This window comes from Cibotium barometz, chromosome 42 (genome assembly GCF_041138505.1).
Source record: "Cibotium barometz isolate CiBa-2024 chromosome 42, ASM4113850v1, whole genome shotgun sequence".
Lineage (NCBI taxonomy): Eukaryota > Viridiplantae > Streptophyta > Polypodiopsida > Cyatheales > Cibotiaceae > Cibotium > Cibotium barometz.
The window spans coordinates 6,453,091-6,480,672 of record NC_141087.1 but is presented as its reverse complement, the minus strand read 5'-3'; the positions used below and the strand labels follow the sequence as shown (position 1 = coordinate 6,480,672).

Here is a 27,582-nt window from a genome sequence, read left to right as displayed (position 1 = left end):
ATAGTATCCAAGAAGACCATTGACTCCATCACCCAAAAACGTAGAATTTTGAAAGGGTGGTGGAGCAGCCTGTAGAGGATCCATTGGGTACATCCTACCATCTGTCCACAAATCAATGCTCTTCCTATTATTTGCCCGCATACTTTCCAAGTTGATATCTAAATAAAATTAAGCACCTCTAGTACTCCAAAGGCTTGCATACTCATAGTCAAGATCTACATACAACCTAAATTTATGAGGCTTGTTATTGATATTTTAGAGAGGCATTTTGCATAGTAAGGGAGATAAGAATCCCAGGAGGAGTCTTAAGGGAAGAAAAATGGCATGAAAAGTTCAAGGGAGAGTGCAAAATGTAGGAGGAAGCTGCACAAGGAAATGTCTCAAATGAGTAATGTGCAGATCAAGAAGGAGAGGAATCGCACAAGAAAAAGCTTCATGGAAGTGTGCATACTGCATGGAAGAAAAGTGGGGCAAGGAAAAGCCTTGGTGAGTGATGTCAGTGATGTAGATGAGAGGAGAGACAGAGGTACAGCTGTGGGGTGAGAGCATGCATGAGGGGGAGAGGCATGGAGAAGGGGCATCAAGTGGAGGAGGGGTAGTTGGGGAGGAGGGGAGGAGGAGAGGAAGGAGAAGGGAGAAGAAAGAAGGTGAAAGGAGTCAAAAGTTTGGAATTTGAATTTCAAATTTTGGGGAGATTTAAAGTGAATGAAAGTGACTAAGATATGCATAAAAAAGTAATGATAAGTATAGATCTTACAAGTTACATCTTATAAGTAATAATGAGTTTACAAGTCATATCATAATCTATTATACCTATAAAAAATATACAATGAGAGTGACTAGTCAAAGTACGTGAACACCTTAAGCAAAAATGATTAAAATTCCTAATTACACTCTTAAAGGGCCCCCAGAACATCTCAACCTTTCTCTAATGCTTCTCCAGGGATTGATTTAGGACAGTAAGAATTCTCATCAGTTGTTTGGTATGGTTGACCTACTCTCGATTGGACATTTGTTTCACAGTTAGCTTATTGAGTTCTTTCACATCCAAGACCCGTCACAGCAAGCTAGCCATGTGCTATTAGGGTGCTTCGATACTTGAGTGGTACTTTGAACTTTGGCATCTTTTATGGCCAGGGGTGCACTCTTCTTGGATGAGCTGATTCAAATTGGGTTGAAGATCCGGATACTTGGAGTTCGACCACTGGTTGTGTTTAAACACTTGGGTCGGGAGCCATTTCATGGAGTAGTAAAAAGCATCCTATTGTGGCGCTTTCCTTTACAAAGGTGGATTATGGATCAGCTTGCTCTGCTCCATGTGAGGCAATGGAGAGGGGGAATCCTACTCTTACACTATGTGAACATGGTTCTGTAGTAGTAAAGGTGCTTCTATAATAGGCTCCTATGGAGAGGGGGAATCCTACTCTTACGCTATGTGAACTTTGTATTGGGTGTATTGTGGAATACTTGTCCCTAATGGTACAACAAAAGAGACATGTCCCGTTTTGCCATAACTACGATTGTTGGGCTACTTATTTCAACTTCATGACCAACACTAAATGTTTGAAACATTGTGGCATCGGGATACGGTTTGACCGCTTCTTGTGGGAGTGAACCTTGAGGTTTCTGGTCCTACTCCCACTCCTTCACTAGAGCTATGCCCCAAAGATAGGGGGTTGAATGCCTTCTTCAAAAAAATTTAAGGTGTTGTTTTATAACAAAGCCAATTAGTGAACCCGGAGCTCAGAGAACCATGGTGGATCCTATTTCCAAGTGAACCCGGAGCTCAGAGGACCATGGTGGATCCTATTTCCAAGTGTTCCACTATTCCTCCACTCACGTCTGTATTTTGTTGGCCCATTTCTTCCCAAGCTCTTCGCTTGAGGTGAATCCGAAGGAGTGTAGCCTTCTTAACAGTAGGGGAGAACCCTATTAAGTACTGGTCCCCTTTGCTGGGATCAAAGGCTTGCTGGGTTTGATGAAGTATCGTTTGATGTGCTATAGTGGAATGTATTGTTGTTTCCAATAATAATTAGTCTAGATTGGGTTTGCATCAAAGGTGCCTAGTACTTGTGCAAGTTTGAAGATGATCTCATACAAAATAAATTGGTTGCACGGCTTACATTTATAGGTTTACACGCGTAGTTCAAGTCTATAGGTTCACGTTTGTAGACTCACGCATGTAGGTTCACATATGTAGGTTCATGTATGGAGATTCATGCCTCTAAAATCACTTCTCTAGGCTCACATGCCCAGGCTCCTGCAGGCTCATGTCTTTTTGTATAAACTCGGCTCACACACTTTCCCTTGTATGAACTAAGGTATGAAAAACCTAAGAACTGGACCTATGATAGGGTTGGTGTGCACTTTATTGCATAATAAGTGTACTTAAATTCCCCAAAAATTACAAGGACATTGGAATTTATAAGTGGTACAAATTGTATGACATGAAAATCTTCCAATGACATGAGTAGGTTTGTCCCCATACAAGTCTTTATGGTAGTAATAGTTTGTCCATACAATATTAAGTATACCTACCCCTATAATATTAGCTATACCTACCTCTAGTAGGCTCATGTGTCTAGGCTTGCATATGTGGGCTCATGTGTCCACACTCATGTCTTTTTGCATGGGACTGTGGGCTCATATCCCTATGCGAGAATTGGTTTTTTTGTGGTTTTGTGACGTGGTGAGGTGTGATTAATGATCCTAATTCTAATCAAGGATTGTGATGCAAGTAATTAAATATTTTTACGGATTTGCATGCTTCTAATCTGCTGATTTTACAATGGATAAACAAATTACTATGGAAAAATATAAAATGCATGAACAAGAATCAACTATCCCACTCTAATTCACCCTAATGGAGCTCAATGCTCATATTTTCAAAGTGGATTCCACTCTTAATCATAATTTCTAAGATAATTTTCAGATCAAAGTAATGAAATCTAAGTCTCTTAAAGCTCCATATATAGCATGCAAATCACCAATGAACTAGGGTTATGTCCTACCAATAGATGAAAATAGAAATGTCCTAATTCCATCGAACTTCAAATCAACATTAAAAATCAACAAAAAAACACACATCCAAGGCTCCAAAAACGATATATTTTTCAGAGTGTGACCTCCTAATCAACACTGGGCAATATTGGGTGAACCCAATAGCTTGGAATGGACAGATAAAATGGAGCTAGGCTAGTACCCAGTAGAGTGGTAGTGCCAAATATGTTCAAGTCAAGAGCTTACCTGGCCTTTGCTAAAACATGTGTCATTGGATCTTACCTTAAAGTCGCAATCTATAACTTCCCTATGTGAGTGTGCTAGCTCATCCATCGCATCCACACTAGAATGCTCCTTTACCAATGGGGTAAAGGGAGAGCTCTCTATGCCTTAATGTTAGCCTTACCGAAGCATGTATCTATAACTTTCCTATGTGAGTGCGCTAGCTCATCTGTCACATCCTCACTCGTTGTTGTCACGCTATAACTTTACCAATGGGATAGATGAAGATCTCTCTATGCCTTAATGGTGGAAACAGAATCCGTCTTGTGGTGGTTCTCTCTTACAAAAGGCAAGGGAAGAAGAAAAAACTAATGCAAGAAGAAAACCTACAATCAAACCTATTTAGCATGCATTCATCAAGCAAGCAAGGAAAAGCAAGTAAGGTTCAATGGCATACAAGCAAGCAAGAAGAGGAAAGAGGAGAGATCACAATTAAACTATTATAAGGGAATGATTATGTATTGCTTATTGCCAAAAATAACTTACACACTAGGCCGACCAAACTTAAAAATGGTGTGTCCTCTATTACTAGTCTTAAGTAACCGTGTACACTACGTCAATACACTTTTCATGTTTAACATTAAGCACAAGATAATGCTGCTTCATATGTTTCAAAATTGTCTCATAAAACGAGGAGTGCATGTTTGTGCAGGTAACATGGCAAAGTGCCTTATGGTAGGCCAAAAATGGTTTATATACAAATGATTAGTTTTTATATTAGGTTAGCCAAACTTAAAAGCGGTTCGTCCTCTATTACTAGTCTTAAGCAACCATGTACACTACATCTATATACTTTCTCTATTTGACGCTACGCACATAGTAAGGCTGCTTTGTATGTTTCAGTGCCGTCTTATAGGCTCCCAGGGCTACGTCGTCAGCACCCTCCGACTCATGTTCTCCGATTGAGGTGAGCTTTCACGAGTGCTTGTGCAGGTCTTTATACTGTGCAAAAAAGCTCGTAGGGCCACGCGTTCTCAGAAATTGCATCTGAGGTCGTTTTGGGCTCAGTTTTTGCATTACAAGTTCTGCACAGGTGTTTTCATCATTTTGTGCAGAAATTTCGACAGTGGAGTTTTTTTTTGCAAAATAGGCATACATATTCCATTGTGGACCATGCTACATAGCACGAGTTGTTTTGTGTTCAATCTTTGCTCCATTACAAGTAGCTTTTGCATCAGTTTCAGTTAGTGGCCACCATGGCTGATAACAGCAATGATGTATTTCGCATGTTGTCTGTCTGCTGATGACAAATTGGATGGCGACAACAACTACCCACTTTGCGCATTCATGATGCAGCATGTTTTGGTTGCAAAAGGAGTGTGGAACATTGTGCAGGGTATGGATGTACGTCCAGGTTCTGTGGATGTAGGATCTGTTAAGGATGTTGTAGGTTCTAGCAGCTCTACTGTTGCTGCTGTTTTACCCACTGCTGAACAAGCTCGTTTGGGATGGTAAAGATGCGCAAGCTCATGCGTTGATTGCACTTTCTGTCAAACGTAACATCACTCCACATATTCGTTCAGCTAAAACAGCAAAACAGGCTTGGGATATTCTAGCTGGTTTGTATGCAGGTCATAACGAGGCAAAAATCTCTTACCTGCGTAAAGAGCTAGAATCGAAGATTATGCAGGAAGATGATGACATGAATGTTTTTCTTGCTGAGATTAAGGATCTCAAGGAGCAGTTGATTTCTGCAGGTGAGATTATTCCTGATCATTCTCTTGTGCAGACTATTCTTGATACTTTACCTGAGTCATATCAGACTTTTGCTTCCACGTGGAGACTTGTTACTGAGGACAGACTTGATGTTGTCAAGTATGATACTTTAGTCAACAAGCTCTTGCAAGAAGCACAATCCAGGCAAAACAAGGCTAGGCAACGTGCAGTTGATCAGGCATTTGTTGCTGCCCACAGCAGAGAAGAAGTGGTAAGGCAGCCCCTTCCACTGTTTCTTCTCCTACTAGTAGGTCTGCAACTTCTTCTCCTTCTGCAGGTAGCAACAATAGGTTTGAGAAGGCTCTTTATAAAGGCAAGAAAAAGATCAAGTGCAACTAATGTAAGGCAACTGATCATGTCATTAAGAATTGCCCTAAGCTAAAGGCTAAAGAGGCAAAGAAGAAAGAGTCAAATGCAGCCATAATAGCGGATGCTTCTACAAATGCAGATTCTGCAAATGTTGTGCAGGATATAGAATGGGCGTTTAGCGTGTATTGCCAATATGACCCATCTGTACATGATGCATGTTTGGCAGTTTCTGTTAACTCTGATGTTTGGTATTTTGATAGTGGTGCTACAAATCACATTACCTCGCATCGTGATATGTTTACTTGTCTTGAGGCTGTCCCTAATGGGAATACTATCACATGTGCCAATAATGCTTCTTACCCAGTGAAGGGCATTGGTAAAATTATGCTTACTGCTGCAAATGGCAGCGCTTTCACACTTTCAGATGCTTTGTATGTGCCAGGGATAAAGAAGAATCTATTGTCTATCTTTGCACTTGCTAGACTTGGACTTGTAGTCAAATTTGTGGATGACAGATGTACTGTTCATGATTTGACTTCTGATGATACGATTATTGTATCTGGCACCTTGTTTCGTGGGCTGTATAGGCTCAATTCTTATGACAAGTGTGTGGAAGATTCAGCAAATGCAGTTTCTGATGAAAAGGCAGTTTCAGATGCAAAACTATGGCATGCTCGTTTTGGTCATCTGAACTTTGCTAGTTTGCTGCATTTGCAGAAATTTGATATGGTTGCTTCATTGCCCCCTCTTGAGGCACCATTGAAACATGTTTGTGAAGGCTGTATTTTGGGCAAAATGCAGTGTTCTGGGTTTTCAAAGGATGGTTCTGTGCGGGCCACTCGCAAATTGCAACTTGTACATAGTGATGTATGTGGGCCTATGCAAACTCCGTCATTTGGTAAACACTTGTACTTCGTGACTTTCATTGATGATTACTCAAGGCATGCATGGGTATATCCACTGAAGGCAAAGTTTGAAGTGTTTTTGTGCTTCAAACAGTTTTTGCTTATGGTTGAAAATGTATTCAATTGTACTGTGGGCACCCTCCATTCTGATCAAGGGGGGGAGTATATGTCTAAAGAGTTTGATGCATTTTTGGCTAGTCGTGGGATAAAACACCAATGTACAGTGCCGTATACCCCTCAGCAAAATGGTGTTGTTGAGAGGAAAAACATGTCACTTATGGAGATGGCACGATGTATGGTCAAGAGCCAAGCTTTGCCGCATGCGTTTTGGCTTGAGGCTGTCATGTGTGCTGCATATGTACTCAACAGGTGTCCCACTAAGGCCTTGCAGTCTGTTACTCCATACGAAGCTTGGCATGGCTGGAAGCCTTCTATTGGTCACTTGCGTGTCTTTGGTTGCTTGGCCTATGCTTTAGTGCCTGTGCAGCAACAACGTAGAAAATTGGATGATAAAGCTGTCAAATGCATTTTTGTTGGTTATAGTGCTGAGAGTAAGGGTTACAGATTGTATCATCCACAGTCAAAGCGTATTTTGATTAGTCGAGATGTTGTTTTTATGGAAGATGCTATGCAGCCTTTGTTATCATGTACCAAAGAGAGGTGTGTGAGCTCACGGGATGTATTTGATACGTTGTTGCCTCTGTTTACAGGTGGGAATTCAAATGTAAGTCCTAATGAGGCAAATATTCAGCCTATGCAGATTTCAAACGACATCATAGATCAGCCTATTTCTGATGCAGATTTACAGGATGTAATTTATGAGGATAGGGCTGAAAATGAGCAGGCTAGAGGTATGCCTAAATGGCTGGTGCAAACCTTGCGTGATAGTAAAATTGATGCACCTATGTCTAGTCGTACTCGTTCAGGTTTTCAGCATGCCTCTTATGCATCAGATTGTTATGCTTTGGCTGTGTCTAGTATGTGTGAAGAGGAAGAACCTCTTTCATTTGATGAGGCACAAAAATCAGAAAATTGGTTGGCTGCAATGCAAAGTGAATATGATGCTATAATGAAAAATGGTACATGGTCTTTGTGTGATTTGCCTATTGGTAAAAAGGCCATTGCATGTAAGTGGGTTTTTAAGTTGAAACGAAAGCCAGATGGCAGTGTTGATCGCTATAAGGCTAGACTTATTTGCAAAGGGTTATGCTCAAGAAAAGGGCATTGATTCTGATGAGACCTTTGCTCCCACTTGTCGTATGACTACCATTCGTAGCATTTGTGCATTGGCAGTTCATAATGGTTGGAATGTACATCAGTTGGACATAAAGACTGCGTTCTTGAATGGAGATTTGCATGAGGAGGTGTATGTATCGCAGCCTCGTGGTTTTGTTCAAAGAGGGCATGAAAACAAAGTGTGTAGGTTGAAAAAGGCTTTATATGGTTTAAAGCAAGCTCCAGGAGCTTGGTATGAAAAGATACATGCATATTTGACTGCACATGGTTTTCAGAATAGTCCAACAGAAAGCACTTTGTATATTAAATTTTTGTATGTTAAATGTGTGGATGATGTACATCTAATCATTGCTCTCTATGTCGATGACATGCTGCTCACAGGACCAAATGAGAGTCATATTGCTGATTTTAAGGCTGATTTGAATGCCTCTTTTGAGATGTCAGATTTGGGACATTTGCATCATTATTTAGGGATACAATTTAAGCAGTGTGATATGGAGGTATTGCTTTGTGTCAGACAAAGTATATTGAGACATTGTTGCGGAGATTTGGCCTTGAAGGCTGCAAGCCTATTGCTACTCCAATGGAGACAGGTTTGAAGTTGAGTCTTTATGATGCTGGAGATCACTTTGATGTCACACTCTATCATACAGCTGTTGGTTGCCTCATTTATGTATGCATTACGAGGCCGGACATTCAGTTTGCAGTCTCACAGGTGAGCAGATTTATGCATAGCCGAGGGTCTCAGCATTGGAAGGCAGTTAAACGCATCTTTCGCTACTTGAGTGGCACCATACATCTTGGGTTGTTTTATCCCAAGGGGGGATCATTGCCGCCAGATTTACATGCTTTTTCGGACTCAGATTGGGCTGGTTGCTATGACACAAGAGTGTCCACAACAACAAGTGGTTTTTGTTTCATGCTTGGTAGCTCATGCATATCTTGGTTGAGCAAGAAGCAACCTACTGTGGCCACTTCTAGTTGTGAAGCTGAGTACAGGGCAGCTTTCACAGCTACGGTTGAGTGTGTGTGGCTCAGACGGCCGGCTTATGGGGCTGACTTGGGTGTTAGACAGGAGTCTGCCACCTCTATCTACACTGACAGTCAGAGCGCATTGGCGGTTTTGCGAGAAACCTAGTTTTTCATGCTCGCACAAAGCACATTGAGGTCCTAGTTTTTCATGCTCGCACAAAGCGCATTGGCGGTTTTGCGAGAAACCTAGTTTTTCATGCTTGCACAAACCAAGATATGCTTGGTAGCTCATGCATATCTTGGTTGAGCAAGAAGCAACCTACTGTGGCCACTTCTAGTTGTGAAGCTGAGTACAAGGCAGCTTTCACAGCTACGGTTGAGTGTGTGTGGCTCAGACGGCCGGCTTATGGGGCTGACTTGGGTGTTAGACAGGAGTCTGCCACCTCTATCTACACTGACAGTCAGAGCGCATTGGCGGTTTTGCGAGAAACCTAGTTTTTCATGCTCGCACAAAGCACATTGAGGTGCATTATCACTATGTCAGGGAGAGACTCTCAGCAGGAGAGATCAGCTTGGCCTATGTGCCAACACAGGACAACCTCGCCGATCTTTTCACAAAGGCGCTTCCTCGTGAGAAGTTCGAAGCTTTCCGCAAAGCTTTGGGCTTGCTCCCCTTTGTGGACTGATCTACTTAGGGCATGGTACTTCCCTATACATGAGTACCAGCTCTCGTTCACACCATCACTCCCAGGAGAGATTTGTTGCCATATATATAGGTAGTGATGTGTGAGAACACACTTAGGACCGCCGGGGCACTTTTTCCCTCTTTAGGAGGTTTTTTTCCCCGGCTTGTATATACACCCATCATTCTAGGGCTAACTTATCTTTTGTACATCGACACAATCTGATACATTGTGTGTTATGTGCATTCTTGCTTCTTCTTCTCCAAGCTTTGTGTGCTTTCCTGCAACCCTAATTCCAACAAACAATTCTTCTAAATTTCAAAAGAGCAATTTTCATTTTAATGTTTAGTGATCCTATTTTCTACAATGCTTCTTGTAAACCCTAAACCCTTCACCTAAAGAATAAAATAAAATAAAAAATAAAACTGAGCCAGGTATGGTGCCACTAGGGTAGATTCTAACCAAATACCCCTTTCACAAGGGGCATGGGTGCTACTGCTTCTCGTATACCATTTGTATAGTGGCACTTCTTAAATTAGTGAGAGAAGGTCACATCCATAAGCATTCCCCCTCATAACGCACATAAGAAATTATTTCAATCATTTACTATGTAAATTGCAACCTTTTTATTACTAAAATAAGAAATTTACTATATAAATTATGACCTTTTTATTACTAAATTAATTTGATTATCTTTGCACATTATGATCAAGGCTAAACATTTTTGTGCAAATTGTGTGTTCATCATCGATTGTTTCCATCGGCACGCACCTACCATTAGGTGAAGTTCCCTTATGTTTTCCATGGAATCCATTTTCTAGACCAGCTCATTTTTGGTCTCTATCTAGCAAGAGATGGCCAACTCTTTCATAGTTGCTTTTGTAGGGTTGGTTGAGATGTGGACACATGAAGTGCATGGAGGCCTTGGGCAACCAATTAAAAGAAGTAGACAATGGTATCCAATTCCGGCGCACAATTGATAATGCATTGGCACACTAGGTTAACGTGCAAGTGCACATAAGGAAATTCAATATTTCCTTCTAACCTCTCCAATCCAAATGCAATGAACATCTCTCCCTTGTCCAATGAAATTTGAGGACCCTTGGCACCCAGTTGATGGGAATATTAATTGGCATTGTGCTCCTAGGGTGATTTTTTTCTCGCATGCTACTTTGCAAAAAGCCTTCAAATCATTGTCATGTGAATCCAATGACAACGAACGGATAAGTGGAAACTTTCATTTTGTTTGCCCAAGCATCTGACAAGTGGGAGACTTCTAGCGCTCTTGTTTGACTCCATCATCTTGGTGGGCTTCACAAACATCTGCGAGGAGACAAAGTGCTTGGACAAGTAGGGATCCAATCAACACATCCCTTTTGCAATATGGACGTCCATTAACGTCCACTGATGTGACGACGAGGGAAGAAAACGTGAGGTGGTAGTCTAATCACGACCATCTTCAACAAAAAGGATGACCAATAGAACTACCACGGACATCAAGCAACTATGCACGAAATTGGGCTTGAGCAAGTTTTGCACCCTTGACCTCTTTTGCAAAATACGTTATTCTAACCACTTGGCCCACTTACAACTTTTAACATTGGAGAAGAAAATTTTTACAAGGGGCTATGACCATACATTGCTTGTGAAGTGATGTCTCATAGCTAGGCTTTGTTTTCATCTAGAGTGCCCGTTGTGGTCGACCAGGGGGACTGTCCGTCCCAAGATCGGGACAAGTGTCCATGAAATGTCCATGAAATGTTTTGGCAGTACATTTCCCGCCAAAACATTTCCCGCCAGAAGTCATCACCCGCCATTTAGCAGAGAAGCTCGAGCCTTTAGGAGTTTCTGCAATCGCTCTAGCAAGGGTTCGAGCAGAAGAGCAACAACAGGGACTGAAAGAAGAGCAGGGTCCGAGAAAAGCCCTAGGCTTATCAGTCGATAGAAGGCCCTGCAATCGCCATAGTTGTAAACCCTAGAGTTTGGGAACACAGGGACTGACTGCAGACGAGGGAAAAGCCCTAACGCCAATCGCAGCTCTGCGCCGTAGTCATGGTTCGATCCACGCGCTCCAACTCCTCCTCGTCGCCGGCCGCTGCTGCTCGACGAGCTCCTGCGCCCCCTCCTCCGCCATCATCATCAGTGGCAGCCCCTTCGTCGCCGGACTCCAGCCCTGTGCGGCCCTCACAGCAGTCTTCCGACGGGGGTGAAGGCCGGCGCCAACAGCAGCGCTCCGCTACGAAACGATCCCGACGCCGATCTCGCAGCTCCGGCCCCTCCTCCTCTGGCTACAGCTCGCCCCTCGACCTCGGCACCCCTGCCTCTTCCCAGTTCGCCCGCGGAACGTATCCTCCCCAAAGCCTAGCCGGTTGCCTGAAACCCATAAACCTTCTTTTCTGCACGTGATCTTGCCCACATTTGTTGCGTTGTCTCGCAGATCGTGTTGGTTCCTGTGCAGCACCAGAAGCCCTAATTTGGCCCGCCCTTCCTGGGCATCTTCAGAAACCCTAATTTCTCTATTGCATTTGTGATTTCACTTGTGTTGATGTGATCCATAACTTGTATGTCTTGAAGACCTTCGTATCAGCGCAATGACTCCAGCATTCCAGCTTCCGGTAACCGCCGGCAGCAGCCTGCTACTCCGAGTAGTTACAGCGAGGTAGGCTTTTCAAATTCATGCAACCTTTCTGGCACCTTTGAAATCCCAACCCAGCATGTCTCGCAAACTTCTCTCTGCTGTCATAAATCCCATGTCATTCTGAATCTAATATATTTGGTGATACGGTAACTTTCCAACCTTCCATGCAACCCTAAATCTAAACCTTCACTGTGAAAATTTGGTTTCTCACTTATTCAGGGCCGCCCTTCCTCTGAGGGAGACTTGGATGCAGCTCCCCCCACCCTTGTCTGGGGAACAAATATAAGCGTCCAAGATGTTAATCAGGCAGTGCAACGATTCCTGAGAAACTATCGTGACAGTCCTACAGATCTTGAGGGAAAATACCTCCAGCTGCTAGAACAGGTCTTGCTTTATTCTCAAACCTTGCAAACATCAGCGTGATCATCTAGCTAAGATCAACACAGAGAACAATGTGATAGGGGTTACCATTTGGTCATCTTTCTTTCTGATTTCTGAACATCTGATTCCTTCCAGATCATGGAATTGGAGGAGGACTCTCTTAATGTCAATGCAAGAAACATACTGGAGTATGATGAAGATCTGTATGTGAAAATGGTGCGATACCCTCTGGAAGTCCTTGCAATTTTTGACATTGTTCTCATGGATATGGCAGTACGCTTGAGACCTCTTTGGGAGAAACACATACAGGTGTGTCACACTATGTTGTCATCTTGTTTTCTACCTGTCTGCGGCACCCTTGTAACTTTACTTCATTTTTACTGAGTTATTGAAGGCTTTCCCAAGTCTCTCATGCCTTCGGTAAGTGAAGATTTTCACTACTGTGTCTTTGCCAATAAGGATGCCTAAACCATTCTACTTAGAAAACCACATGCCGCCAAAGAGGTGTGTTATGGGCTTGCATCGCACAGTCTTTGTATGAAAGACTCCCATTGCTCAACGTATTGATTTTCCTCTTAGGCCTCTGAAGGCTCATTTGATGCCCAGATGCTTCTAATCTCACCTTACCTCCACTGCCTAGATTAAGTACTAAATGAAGTTGGTCTTGCAAATCCAGGTTAGAATTTTCAACTTGAGGGATACTGTGAACATGAGAGATCTTAATCCTTCGGGTATGTAGAATTTGACCGCCTTTCAATGGATTGTGATGATTTCTGTTGCAACTTGCACCATTAATAAGGTGATCATTCTCTGAAATGTGTCTGATTCTTCTGACTACAGATATTGAGAAGATGGTCTCCGTGAAAGGCATGATAATTCGCTGCAGCTCTATCATTCCAGAGATAAAAGAGTCATTTTTCCGTTGCCTAGTATGTGGGTACTCCCCCCCTCCATCTGGGGTAGACAGAGGTATATACCTGCTCACATATTCTGTATGGCTTGTGGTTGGCTCCATCATTTTTTGCACATAAGGACATGAGAAACAAGCTTAGTGTGGCGTGTTGAATTTGGCTCTCACCTGCGCATTACCCTCCTATGTCAAGGTCGAGTGGAAGAGCCAACGCGCTGCGGGCGGCCAGAGTGTGCAGCTTTGAACTCTATGGCTCTTATCCATAACAGATGCAGGTGAGTGATCACGTCTTGAGTTAAAGCATGAATCTTATTGTAAACGAACTCCTTTTATTGCAGTCACGGCTTATGACTGGCCATGGGTTATTCAGGTTTGCTGATAAACAGATAGTACGGCTGCAAGAGACACCTGATGCCATTCCAGAAGGCGAGACTCCACATACTGTCAGCTTGCTTATGCACGACAAACTTGTAGATGCTGCAAAACCTGGGGATCGTGTAGAGGTGGGTGGAATTGCAAGTCAACTCATTTTAATTAGTATTTGGGCCTCTTATTGGGTATGCAGTTATTATTACCTGATAACTCATGTTTTTAACTAGGTCTCTGTGAGTGTTCAGCTACTTTAGTGTCAGCAGATGATTCTGAACTCTATTGGACCATGCTTGTGCACCAGGTGACGGGGGTTTTCAGGGCAATGTCGGTTCGGGTGGGACCCACTCAAAGAACCTTGAAGTCTCTTTTCAAGGTGGGTTTTTTCTGGTTTTTTCTGCTCTACAGCATGTTATGACACCTGCATTAAGCCCTTGGTGATTGAGTAATAGTGGAATGTTGTGTGTCATTGTACACCTTTGTGAGCCTCCTTGTGCTCTAGCAGTCTTTAATGACCTTCATTGTGCAGACCTACATTGACTGTCTTCACTTAAAGAAATCGGACAAGAGCCGAATGCAGTCAGAGGATCCACTGGAACGTGATGTGCATAATGAGAACTACGCTTCCTTTCAAGAGGATGATATCTCCCCTTTGGTACACGAGGAGCAGGTAAGTGCAGTTGGTACTTGGGAATGGCTACCAAGTTAAGATAGAACACGTTCTGACTGAGCCTTCTCTTATTTACTGCAGATCCAGAAGTTGAGGGAGCTTTCCAAATTGCCAGACATATATGAGAGACTCACAAGATCTCTCGCTCCAAGCATCTGGGAGCTTGAGGATATCAAAAAGGGCCTTCTGTGCCAGGTGTGACGCAACTCAAACAAGGTTCAGTCATGGTACCTCTGTAGAGCACTGTACCTCAGGCTGACCAAGTGTGCTTATTCTTCTGAATCAGCTTTTTGGGGGAACTGGGAAAAAGCTAAAGTCAGGTGCTTCCTTTAGAGGAGACATGAATGTGCTCTTGGTTGGAGATCCTGGAACCAGCAAGTCCCAGCTGCTACAATATGTGAACAAGCTTGCACCTAGAGGCATCTACACCAGTGGGAGAGGCTCTTCAGCAGTCGGATTAACTGCATATGTGACCAAAGATCCTGAAACCGGAGAAACGGTATTGTCCTGACTAAGGTGTTTTTGAGTTAAATCCTTGCTCATTCAAGGAGCGAAAGATTCTCATCCTGATCTTAGCATAGTTTTGACATTTTTCTTGTCTTTAGGTTCTTGAAAGTGGGGCTTTGGTGTTGAGTGATCGTGGAATCTGCTGCATAGATGAGTTCGATAAGATGTCAGACAATGCTCGCAGCATGTTGCATGAGGTAATACCTGCTAATACCCCTTAGTCCATGTTACATCATGACTTGAGTTTGCCTGGCTTAGATTACTGAGGATTCACGGGTCCAATGGTATTTTCTTGTCAGGTGATGGAGCAGCAAACTGTCTCAGTTGCTAAATCGGGGATTATAGCTACCCTCAATGCCAGAACTTCTGTGCTGGCATGTGCTAATCCAAGTGGCTCACGCTACAACCCACGCATGTCAGTGATAGACAATATTCAGCTTCCCCCAACTCTGCTGTCTAGGTAGACTCTTTGCATCTATGGATGTTGTAATGGTGTAACGAGTTAATTGCCTTGTAACTTAAACAATAATGTGTATTATGGCAGGTTTGACTTGATATATTTGGTGCTTGACAAACCGGATGAACAGACAGATCGGAGGTTAGCAAGGCACTTAGTAGCTCTTCACTATGAAGATCCCGAGGTGGTTATCTAATTATAAGCCTATCTGTGGAAACTCTGCCAGTGTAATCATTGCATTGTAGTCTGGCTTCAACTAATCCACTCAAATTTTTTCCTTTGCTTTTGTTGCTCGCACAGGTTCGGACTCAAGAAGCCCTGGATCTTCCCACACTCACTGCGTACATTACTTATGCACGGCAACACATCCAGCCGAAGCTCTCGGATGAAGCGGCAGAAGATCTCATTAGTGGGTATGTTGCCATGCGAAGGAAAGGGAATTTCCCTGGCAGCAGTAAGAAGGTTAGCTCGTGAATGTCTAATGTGTAATTGATGATGAATGTGCATCATCAGAGGTGCTCAAATTGAGTGGGGCTGGTCATGGACAGGTTATAACAGCCACACCTCGCCAGCTTGAGTCTTTGATACGCATAAGTGAGGCCCTTGCTCGCATTCGATACTCAGAACAGGTGATGCATTTCTTTCCACCATAATGTAGGTTCAAGGGTATAACGGAGTCTCTTATAATCTTCAAGCCAGCACTCCTTGACTCTGATGTGTATGCATCAACATGTGAAACGTTTTGCCTGATAAATAGTTTAAGGCTTGTATATTGTGTGCTCTTTTGGTTCTGAACTAAAGTTGCACGCTAGCAGCTTTGTGAAGAGTGGCAAAGTGAGATAAATTTTTGTCCCATTGGCTGCTGTAGGTTGAAAGGTGTGACGCAGCTGAGGCAATGCGGCTACTTGAGGTGGCTCTTCAACAGTCTGCCACTGATCACTCCACTGGTAGTGATACATGGATTTTCCATTTGTGATTGATTTTCCTTTTGAGGTGTTGATGCCTAGTTTCTATCAATAACTTGCAATATATATGCATACGGGTCTCTCTAGCAGTCTAGGTTCTCGAGGTGTTGGTGCTTAGGTTCTAGAGGTGTTGGGTCTCTCTAGCAGCCTAGGGTTTTGTTACAATTAAGAAACTGTGGGAAGCAGTGTAAATGTTCTCATTTTGCGTATTAATGTTTTAATGGTTCTCAGGAACCATAGACATGGACCTCATTACAACGGGAGTTTCTGCAAGTGAGCGGACAAGAAGAGCAAGCCTGGTGGCTGCTGTCCGCAATCTGATTGCTGAGAAGATGCAGGCAGGAGGGTCTACCATGAGAATAACACAGGTGAAAACTTAAATTCTTGTCACAGAGTTTTGATTTAAATGTTCCTGAAAACCTATCTATGAAGAATACTATATGGGTGTTAAAAGAGGGAATGTGTTTTGAGTGCAGCTGCTTGAAGAGCTGCGAAAGGAGAGTAGTGCAGAATTGAGCCTTCAAGATGTGAGCTGTGACATTTTCTCTCATTGTTTCTCTCTCCCCTGTTCTTCTGCTCTCTTGATGCAGATAAGGATATGGGCCAGGCTCTCATGTGTTTTTGGTTGGTCTTTCAGTTGAGAACTGCGCTTGGAAATCTTGCTGCTGAAGGAGTAATCAGCTTCCAAGGGGATGGCATTAAGAGGTTGTGAAGCTTTCAAAATTCTTCCAACATTTGCAGTACTGAGAAGAACCCCAAAAGCCCTGTGAAATGCATGTCAACCTGAGCTGCCCCTGGCATTTATATATTCTCAGCATTTTTAACAAAGGATTGGGCAAAGGGGCAGTCCAAGGGATTGTTTGCAAAGATCAATATGGACCTTGTGTTGTGGAGTCGTAATATGTGGAATCATGAGACTGTCAATGGTGGCTTGGGCTTCTCTCAAATGAGTTTGTGGAGGAGTTGAGGGTTGTTTTCTCCAGACTGTTGTATTTGTCTGTCATACCATACTAATAAAAAATAAACCCTTTTTTCTATGGTTTTACTTTTGTTAATGTCATGGACAAGTTGTAACAGGCTATGGAAGACAACTCACTTTGAAAAGTCCAAACCAGCAAAAGGGGAGATTTATCCTCCGATCCTTAATGGTCTACCCGGATTTAAGATAGTGTAAATGATTAAGGTTACACTGAACCTAAACGGGCATATGAGAAGCTAAAAAAGGCTTTAGCTAGTGGACCAATCTTAAGAGTTCCAAATTGGGATCTAACTTTCCATGTGCACATCGATGCATCAACATTTGCCATTGGATGTGTACTAGCCCAACCCGGGGAACACGACATGGATTTCCCTGTGAGCTTTGCTAGTCGTCAACTGAGCAAAATTACACGACAACAAAAAGAGGAGTAGCTATGGTTTATGCTGTGAAGAAATACATGTATTATTTATTGGCCAACCAATTTGTTTTCTTTGTTGACCATCAAGCATTGCTATATTTGGTGAACAAACCTTGTACTATAGGATGCACCACTAGATGGTTACTTATCCTTTTGGAATTTGACTGTCGGTGTCCAGTCAAGGAAATGAACTTTATTGTACGGTCTTGGATATATCTAGGCTCATAAGCTCTTTTTTTACTGCTCACCCAGGCATGTTCGATCCTTGTTCTTTCATCGGCTCACCTGAATTGCACGTTAATGGGTCGTGCCTTCGAATACTTTGCTTTAGCTCTCTTTAGTGCATCCACTCACTGCCATGTCGGCTGTGAAGGCATGAGACTCTGTTTGTTTTGGAAAGATAACATCTTCAAAAATACTCTACTTCGGTTCTCTTGGTCCTCTTCTGTCACCCTCAGCTCCACTTCCACCCATAGGGTGGTCGTCCGGACTGTTTTGGTCTTGACATCCCCTTTTGTTTGTCTACTAGTTGACTCCATTGGTGAGGGGAACTGGCAGTGTTTCTCTTTGAATGAGCCGTTGCCTCCTCACCCAGATCCATGAGCCATAACATCCCACTGCTTCCCCACACATGCTGCCCCGCATAGCTCTGGATCCGGGGGAAGGGCTTCAGCCTTCTCCTGCCACTTTAGGCACTTCCAATTGGTTCATGAATTTGGCTATGTCATCCTAGTTGGAAGGCTTCATGACATCCACCTGTTGTGTAGAGTGCATCAACTGGTGCATGCATTTGGGAGCCGCCTCTTTCCAGGTGCTCAGGCTCTTCTGGCCTAGATCCTACTGTAGCTTGCATTGCATATCTTCTCGTGCCTTGTTCTCTCTTTTGGCCCAGTTTTGGAGGTCCTGAACCATCTTGTCTTTGGATTGCAGTTCTTCAACGTAGGCTTTCTTCATGGCATCCATTTGTTGTGCTTTTTTCCTGATGTCATCATTTGCCATTGTTAATGCCACATTCAGCTCATTGATGCCCATATTTCCTCCTTAGTCACCCTTGTGGGTGTGGGTGCTTCAACCTCTTTCTTCAATGCCTTGATGGTCTTGTCATCATGGTTTTGCTATTCTTTATATTCTTCGATGAACGCTTCTAGTTCCTCTATCTGGACACATAGACATGCTTCATTGTTTGCTTTCTCCTCAAATTTCTTCGTGGTTGCCCAAGCATTCTCCTTTAGTTCATTTGCTAGGATAAGGTCTAGTGAAGAGTCGGTCCACATCACGATCTCCTTTCCTTTTCAGTCTGTTTCAGCTCTGCTAAAGCAGGCTTCTTTTCCTCTCCTTTCAGGATGGTGAATCTCCTTTTCCATGTTTCCACTTCCTAATGCAGCTGTTCATTCTCCTTGTGAAGTTCTTCAGTTGTGTTGTTGGCGTCTCCTCTCCTGTTGCCTGCTTCTCTTTCAACTCCACTAGAGGCTGGGGCCTCGAGCGCCTTTGTTGGTTCTGGGCTTGAGATTGGAGTCGGATCCGGATGTCCATATCCTCCGTCTGGATTTCTGTCTCCTCACCGATGGGGAGTTATTTGTTTGCGGGAAGGTGTGGGTGCTTCCATTACGACTGTCATCTTTGCCAAATAAGCTCCCCACACCTCCTTAAGGTCTTCTACTGCATGACTCTCCCACTGCTTCATCTTTTCTACATCCAGCTCATAAACTTTTGGATACTCCTCTACATCCAATATTGCTAGTCTTGCCTCTACCTTCAAGAATTCTATTTTGTCCTTGTCTACCTTGTTTTGGACATCCCTTATGTTCTTTTCAGGTGCTCTTCCCAGATCAAGGCCCGTTCTTGCTTGTTTTTCTATGGCCTGGTTTAGTTTATCCTGCATTTGCAGTGCTTCGTGGTTCTTCCTGGCCATGTTTTCCTTCATCTCCTCCACATCCTTCTTCATTCTTGTGTTGGCCTATTAGAGCTCTTTAGGCTACCTTCGCATGTCATCTAGCTGGCCAGCTTCTACCCTCCTTCTGCATAGCTCCTCCTACAAGGGTGCATGTTGTCTCATCAGGTTCTGCAGGCCTTTTGTGCTCTCAGCGCATGCGGCATCTTTCTCCTTGATGATGGATTGTAGATTTGTCATTTCTTTGAGCCCATCATTCAAGCACCATTGTAGGTAATTTAAGGCTCCCTACACCCATTCCATCTCAATTGTTTCCGGAAAGCTAGACTGGCTTAGCACCATCTGGGCCGATATGGGTACCGAGAGTTCTGGCTGTGGAGGATGCATCTCCAGTTGTAGGGTTGCAATGGAGGTGGCCTCCTGTTGAGCTAATCTAGCCTTTGGGACAACAACACCGATTTGCCAGGTCCTCCTTCATTTTCCAGTGGCACTTCCATTCCTCTACTGGTACCCTCCTTAGAAGTTTTTCCCTTCTTGCTGTTGACCTTCTTCTCACCAAATTCAAATAACCTCTTCTTGCCCTGTCTAGAGGTGGCCGATTCTTGAGGCTTTCCGGAGGGCTTTGAACTATCACATTTCCTTGGGGCGTTTTCTTTTGAGCTCTCTTCCCTTTCCTTCTCTGCCCTTGGTTGATTGATCCTTTCCTTTGAACAGCACGTCAAGGTAAGGCCCAATTTTTTTCTTTGTGTTGGGGCCTAGTGAGCTTCTCGATTTGCTCTTTGAGGTTGTGGTAGAGCACTTCTGCCCAAACCACCCTTGTGCTTGCTTCTGCGGCCTTTACCATGCCGAATGTCTTTCTGGGCATGCAACAAAGGCTTATGGGTGAGCTTTATCATCTCTACTACAAACCTCATCTGTTTTTACTTGTCTTCGTCACTTGTTCTAGTTATCTTATAGTCTTTGGCTCTCCCCCCCAGCGGGTCAAATTCTGCAATCAGGTTATCATCCTATGCAGGCTAGATCTCTACCTCACCTTCTGCCAGAAAATGGAACACCTCGGTCACATATAAGGGGTTGAATTTCCTCTTCGATGTTGTTGGATCGCTGGAGTTGTTCCAGTTCTTCACCTTCTCTGAAGTTATGCTGGAGCCCCTCTTGGGGCAGCTCTGCGAACTCCTTTAGTTGCATTTTCTTCAGCCATTCTGCTTACTTGTCTACTTCCTTGTACAGAATAGATGACAGGTATTCAAATTCCACCATCCTGTCAGACAACAGATAACTAGGGTTGGGTGAGAGAAGGCAAGGATTACAACAAAGCTTAGCAAGGAGAGGGTAGGAAGCACAACGAAGCAGAGAGCATGGAATACAACCTTTGCACAATAGAAACATGCAATTTAGATGTTTGAGTGAGAAAGTGCAGTGCCTCCTAGCCATTGTTGTGGCGCACGCCTCCCCTCGATACGACCATAATTGCTTGATATTTTCATAAATTTTTCCATTTTTTTTTTTAAAAAATCATTGCCTATTACACGAGCCACAAGGTCATTTATGGCCAAGGAGTGGTGGGGAAAAAGTGATGTGATGCCTTTCCCTTTCCATCCATGCATCCTTTTGCGGGGCGACAACATCGATTTTCCATATTAAAATCATATTTACACTGATAGTTTCTATTTTTCGATTTTGTTCTTTTACCTTTTTGCTCTTTCCGGAATCCTGTCCCACTTCCCATTCCTGATCCTGACTGGATCCGGGTTTTGCGCCTTGGACATTTTCTGGATCCGGATGTGCTTGTCCTGCTTAGGTCTCTTCCTATCATGGCATCCTTCCATGGTAAGGCTTTAGCCTATATCCTTTCACCCGTTTCTTTAGCCCTTCTCCATCTAGGCTTGCCAGTTCGAAGGTTCTCGTTCCCATTTTCCCGATGATTCTAAATGGGCTTGTCTATCTCACCTTTAGATTTCCTGGGTGAGGTCCCATTCTTGAGGAGAATAGCACGACTGCATCTCCTTCCTCGAAGATTTTGAAATTTGTGTTTCTATCCACTTGGATCTTTCTTCTTTTTTTTGCACAATCTTGGCTGTCCATGCACTATGCAGTCTTTTTTCATCTAGTTTAAGGAGTTGCTTGATTCTGTGCATTTTCGACTCTTCCAGAGAGAGTCTTTTCTGCCACAGCTATCCTGAGGCTTTGTGTGAGGAACACCATGGGCACTACCGCTTCCAGTCCATACACCATGCTTAATGGCATAAGTCATGTTGCATTCTTGCACAAGCTGTTCTAAAAGCCCATAACGCAGAATGCAGCGTTGTGTCCCAGTCTCTGTCTTGTTTTCATTTACCGTCTTGACCAGAACTCCTTTTAGGATTCTGTTTATGGATTCCACCTGACCATTAGCCTGTGGGTAGTAGATTTTTGATTTCTTATGTATGATCATGTGTTGCCTTGTCAGCTTCTTAATCACTTCATTGAGGAAGTGGCTTCCTTGACTATCTCGATCGGGCATCCAAATCTTGTCATGATAGTTTCATAGAGAAACTTTTCCACTGACAATGCCTTATAGTCTTTTAAATCTTTATCTTTCTACCCACTTCGTGTAGTAATCTGTAGCCACCGAATTTCTAAGTTTCTGGCTTGAATGGGACTATAAAGTCCAAACCCCATTTCTCAAATGGCTCGAGTGGCAGTATCGAGGTGTGAGGGATTCTATCTGAGTCATTTGGCTGCCCTAGCCTTTGGCACATGTCACACTCCTTTGAAAACTTATGTGCAACCTTAAATGATTTTAGCCACCACCACAATACTGCTTGAAACACTTTTCTTCCCATGACCTCTCTAAAAAAGTGGCCTCCATTGATCCCTTGATGTGCTTCTGCCCAGCACAGCTTGTTGTTTATGCTCAGGAATGCACCTTCTGAAAATCTGGTCTATGCCCATCTTGTATAGTTGTCTTGCTACCACCATGAACGCCTTTCTATGGAGAGTCACCTTTTTCCTTTGATGTATGGACTTGTACTTCGAAAACAACAAGTCGGAGAGGAACTGCAGCATCTCATCATACCAGCTTGGTCTTTCTTCATCTATGATGAAGAGGTAAGCATATGGGAAATCATCCTCCACTCCATCTAGAGTTTCTCCTGACTCTATTCTGGATAGAAAATGTGCCATTGCATGTTTGTTTCCTGGGGTGTGCTTGATGGTGAACTCAAACTCTTGTAGTAATAATATCCATTTGGATAGGTTTTTGCTAGATCTCGATTGTTCACTAGATACAAGAGTGCTTTGTGGTCCACATGAAATTCAAAAATATTATCTAACAGATAATGCTTGAATTTTTTGATTGAGTAGATCATCCCCAATGATTCCTTTTCCGTTTGTGGAATAGTTTCTCTCTAGCTTTGATAGTCTTCTGCTTACATAATAGATCGGTCAGAACCAGTCTTCACGTGACTCCTGCATCAAAGCACTTCCAATGGCAAAGTCAAAAGCATCCACAAACACATGGAACACGAGATAAAAATTTGGATGCTAAAGAATTGGTGTTGTGTGATGACAACATCCATTTAAGATTCTAGAATGCCTCCTGCTGATAGGTTGGTCAGATTGTACATGGGTATTGCCATGAACCTCATGAATCTTCTATGCCATTTGATCAATCTCAGGAATCTGGCTAACTTCTTGGTATTCTTGGGCGGCTGTAGTTTTACTATGATCTTGACTTTTGTCGGATCTACTACCAGTCCTTCTCTGTAGACATTGTGTCCTAACAGGGATTTGCTCGTGGGGACACAACAACAAAGGCACACTTCGCTGGATTGAGGCTCAACCTGGATATTTTGCACTTGTCCAGACACATCATCAGGTGCTTTATGTGGTCTTCTTTTCTTCCAAACACAATGAAGTTTTCCATGAAGACCCTCATTAAGGTGGTTAAATATTCATAGAATATTTCTTGCACCATCCTCGGGAACGTGGTTGGAGCATTCTTTAGCTTGAAGGTCATCACATTGGAGGCAAAAGCTCCCCATTTTAATATTACAAAGGTTGTTTTCTCCTTATCCTCCTCTGAAGCCATGCGCATTTGGTTATACTCCACTGAATCCATCCAGAAATGAGTATATCTCATGATCTGCTACAACATCCAGTAGTGAATCTATGAATGGTAGAGAAAATGGATCAAATATTGTGGAGGCATTCAGCTTTTAGTAGTTTATATAGACTCGGAGCTTCTCGTTCTTCTTTGGGACAATGACTATGGGTGATAGCCATTCTTCTCTATCAATTGGATAGATGAATCCCACTCTCAATAGCTTATCTATCTACTCTTTGACCTGCTTGGCATATTTAGGATTCATTCTATACCTACTCTGCTCTGATAGAAATTGCATCCTCCTTCAAATTGATTTTGTGCTGATAAAATTTGGGGTCAATTCCTTTCATGTCAAAGTAGTTCCATGAAAAAACATCCTTGTAGGATCTCAAGAGCTCCAAGAGTTTTCCTCTAAATTCTTGGCTCTGCTTAGCGCTGACTCTGATTGTTCTGGGCTCTTGATCATCTCCTAAGTTTACCTCTCCAAGCTCATCTTCTTGAACCTTGATATTAGATCTCTTCAGTTGGTCTTCTTTCTGCTTGAGAGAAACCATGGCCTTCTCTTGCTCGACCTGTATTTTTGCTATCCTGTCTTGATTATCTTTGTCATCTTCCTTTGTACTTTCTTTATTCATTAGCACTTTAGGATGAGTGACCAGGACGTTTGGATCGTACCTCTGGACAATCCGCTCAATGTCTACTTCAAAGAGTGACAACATGTCTGGATTTTCTTTCAGATCTTCTCTTCCTCATCATCTTCCACCCCTTCAAAGTAGTTTAGGCCTTCTGCATGTAACGATTGGCTAGCCAGACCTAACTTGTCTTTCCATGCAATTGAGATGCATACCTTCTTTTTTCCTCTTTGGATTGTAATCTTGTCCATTTCCTAGTTATGCTTGATTCTTCCACTTTTGAGCCACAGTCTTCCCAACAACATGGGGTATGCACCCATGATCTCAATCATCTTTAGGACCATAAACACACGGCAGTTAAACATACATCTTTCCACTTCAATTTGTTCTCCCCTGATCATTCCAATTGGCTGGACCCTTCTCTGATCAGCCATCTAGATCTGGAATAGAGTAGGCTACATTTCTGTAATTCCTAGCTTCTTTGGCAAGCTATCTGATATTATATTCACTCCAGAACCTCCATCCATGATGACCCTTGCCACTGTCTTCCCTCTGATTTTTATGGTCACTTTTGAAATGGTTGTGTCATAGTCTTGGATTGTTTCTACATTTTTGCACTCTGAAGCTAAATTCTCCATTCCTTGCACGAGCATCTATGCCAATCTTTCACTCGATACTATGTCTTGGAGTAGCTTTTGCCGATAATTAGGCACCAAATTTAGCATGTGATCCAGTGTTATGTTCAACTTCATCTTGCTGAGATCCTCCCACAGGTCAGATTCCCCCTTGAAGTTGCTGCTCCTTACTTTGTGTCTGGGCATACTTTGCTTCTCTTTTTTTTCCCTCATGTTCCCTTGTTAGTTTTCCTATCTAGACTTTCTCCGCATCTCTTTCCATTTCCTTTTGTAGGATGCTTTTATTGCTCTAGGCTGTAATGGGCTCCAGTTACACTTCTGCATCCTTTCTTCAGTCATCTTATCATTGCATAGTGGCTTCTTGCCTTGCTGTAATTTCTTCCCTCTTCTTGACCAAGCTTGTCGTATTTGAATCTATGTCAGCATGCTCATTCAAGAGCGGGCTTTCCTGCATTGTCTGCACCATTCCTTGTGCACTTTGCACAAGCTTGGTGATTTGCTCTCGGACCCTTTGCTGCCCTCCCCACTTTCTAGCTTCTGCTTCTGTTTACGGCATGACATTCTTGCTTGTCTCACTGTCTTGACAAGTCCTTGCAATCTTGTCATATCCATCACTACTCTGGTGGCTTCTCTTGTTGTTTTCCATTGATCCAATTCCACCATCTTCACCGTGCATTTAGCTCCTATTAGGTTTGCCTCTCTTTGTGGCCTTGCCTCTCTTTGTGGCCTTGCCTCTTACAGTTCCTATGAATCTGATTCCTGCCTTTCTTCTTCCGGGGCTTTTGTCCTTTTGACATCTGACTCCTAACTAGAATCTAATTTTGAAGTGTCCACCAGAATCTGACACTCGGAAGTTTCTTCTTCCTTCTTTTTTCTTTTCTCCTTTTTTTTCTTTTTGGGGGGGTCTTTGCTTGTCTACTGTCAAGATCCCCTGGGCTTTGGTTGCTCTTGCTACCACTTGTTCAAAAGTGAGGCTCTCCTAATCATAAGAGGTTACCACCATCTGGAGCTTCTCCCTCAATCCTCTCACAAACCATTGGATTAGTTTGTTGGGCTGGTCTAGACGCATGCAATTCTTTGAATTGTGCCGTATAATCCTCTGGTGGCCTCTTCTTATGAGCCAGCCTTTGCAGCTTTTCCATTGCAGCTTTTCCAGTATCTCCGTGATGGTCTTGTATCTTTGGAATCTTTTTAGAAAATCCCTCTTGTCTCTTTAGCGATTCTTAGAAACTCTTGGTAGAGGTCTATGAGCCATTGCTTTGAAATCTACGGGGTGGTGCCTTATAACTACATACTTATTCGAAAAGAAAAAAACATAAAGAATAAATATACCTATATAATAAACACTTAGTGATCTGTTTAGAAGTTAATGATAGCTAGAGATGACTTCACACTACTGATAGTAGAGGGTTAAGACTAAAGCATAACTAGAGGAACACACTTAAAATGTTGTCAAAGATAGGGTTTGGTACGATCACTTTGACATTTTGCAATACAAGGGTTGACATACTTTTTGTCCAATTGACCATACAATCCGTGGCCATTATCCATGTTCTCCCTAGCATGATGTTTTCTTCAATTATTGTTTTCTTTGATGATATTCTGATTTACTCAAAGAATGTAGTTGACCCATGAAGCTCACGTCCGTAAAGTTCTTGAGATTCTAAGGAAGCACCAACTCTTTGCAAAAAGAGCAAATGCACTTTCTTTGTCGACCATGTTGAATACTTGGGCTTTCTGGTATCCAAAGATGGAATTTCTCTAGATTCCGCAAAAGTCCATGCAATCATAGATTGGCTCGAACCAAAGACAGTGAAAAAAGTCAAGGGATTCTTGGGATTAACTGGTTGGTATGGAATTTTTATACCTAAGTATGCTCTCATAGCTTTCCCCCCTGACTAATCTTCTCAAGAAGAATACCCCGTTTCAATGGTCTGCCAGGTGTCAGAGTGCATGTATTTTTTCACAGCATAAACCATAGATAGTCCTTCTCTTTTTGTTGTTTCTCGTTGGGGTTTAGTGATCTAAACCACTGGTCTGCTTTGTTTTCTTAACAAAGACCAAATGCACAGCTCTTGGTGGGGTCATCCATTCTTCCACAAGCTTCACAAACTTGTTTGAATTTTTCAAGATAATGAATTGGATCTCCGTTTCTATTAAATTTTCTCATTATCTTAGAGATGTGGCATGGTCTTGTCCTGTCTTGGCCTTGGGCTCTTAGTTGAGGTGCTATTTGCATGGCAACCCCCCTTCCTACTTCCTTTCCTACTTCCCTTGACAACATTAACATATCTTCTGTGTATTTACGTGTGGTGGTGGTTCATAGGGACATGGGTGCGCATTACTCCTAGATTTATGGTCTTGTACCCCATGGGGTTGGGTTGTGCTATTTCCAAGGGCATTGGTCCCATGTTTGAGAGACCTATAGACTGCGTATTGGCATATGATGCATTCATCATGGGTGCTTGGGTGGGTCTCATGGCAACTTGAGGAATGGAACCGGTAGTTGTCTCTTTTCCCTTCCCCATGTCCATTTTTTCTCACCCATATGGATAGGATTTAGTTGTTGGTTGTGGGTGACATCCCGATTCACATGCTAACACATTCATTCACGTCTCTTATTGCTCATTCACATCCCGATTCACATCCTATATCATTCATTTTCATTTACATCCTGATTCACATGACATCACATCTCATCTATTCATTCACATTTATCTGATTCGCATCACATAACATCATATCTATTTACCTTTCATTCTCATCACATCAATCCATCCATTCTTTCCTATCTATCTGATTCGTATTACATCTCATCACATCTATTCACCTCACATTCTCGTCACTCCTATTGTCATCGCATCCATCCATCCATTCATTCCCATCTATCTGATTCGCATCACATATCATCACATCTATTTACCTTTCACATTTATTTAC

General features: G+C 42.8%; 1 protein-coding gene across 1 annotated transcript; it reads left to right on the top strand.

Annotated features, from left to right (window-relative positions):
* Window positions 1-10,765: 10,765 nt before the first annotated feature.
* Window positions 10,766-17,035, top strand: LOC147614117 (DNA replication licensing factor MCM4-like). The gene is made up of 21 exons (XM_086780649.1): window positions 10,766-11,448; window positions 11,678-11,762; window positions 11,961-12,125; window positions 12,258-12,431; window positions 12,799-12,853; window positions 12,963-13,091; window positions 13,226-13,307; window positions 13,403-13,535; window positions 13,706-13,777; window positions 13,931-14,071; window positions 14,153-14,266; window positions 14,358-14,570; window positions 14,677-14,775; window positions 14,878-15,038; window positions 15,123-15,219; window positions 15,336-15,497; window positions 15,584-15,664; window positions 15,904-15,982; window positions 16,232-16,368; window positions 16,477-16,527; window positions 16,638-17,035. Exons 1-21 carry the CDS (start codon window positions 11,156-11,158, stop codon window positions 16,710-16,712), a joined length of 2,598 nt encoding a protein of 865 aa, XP_086636775.1. The 5' UTR covers window positions 10,766-11,155; the 3' UTR covers window positions 16,713-17,035.
* Window positions 17,036-27,582: the final 10,547 nt, after the last annotated feature.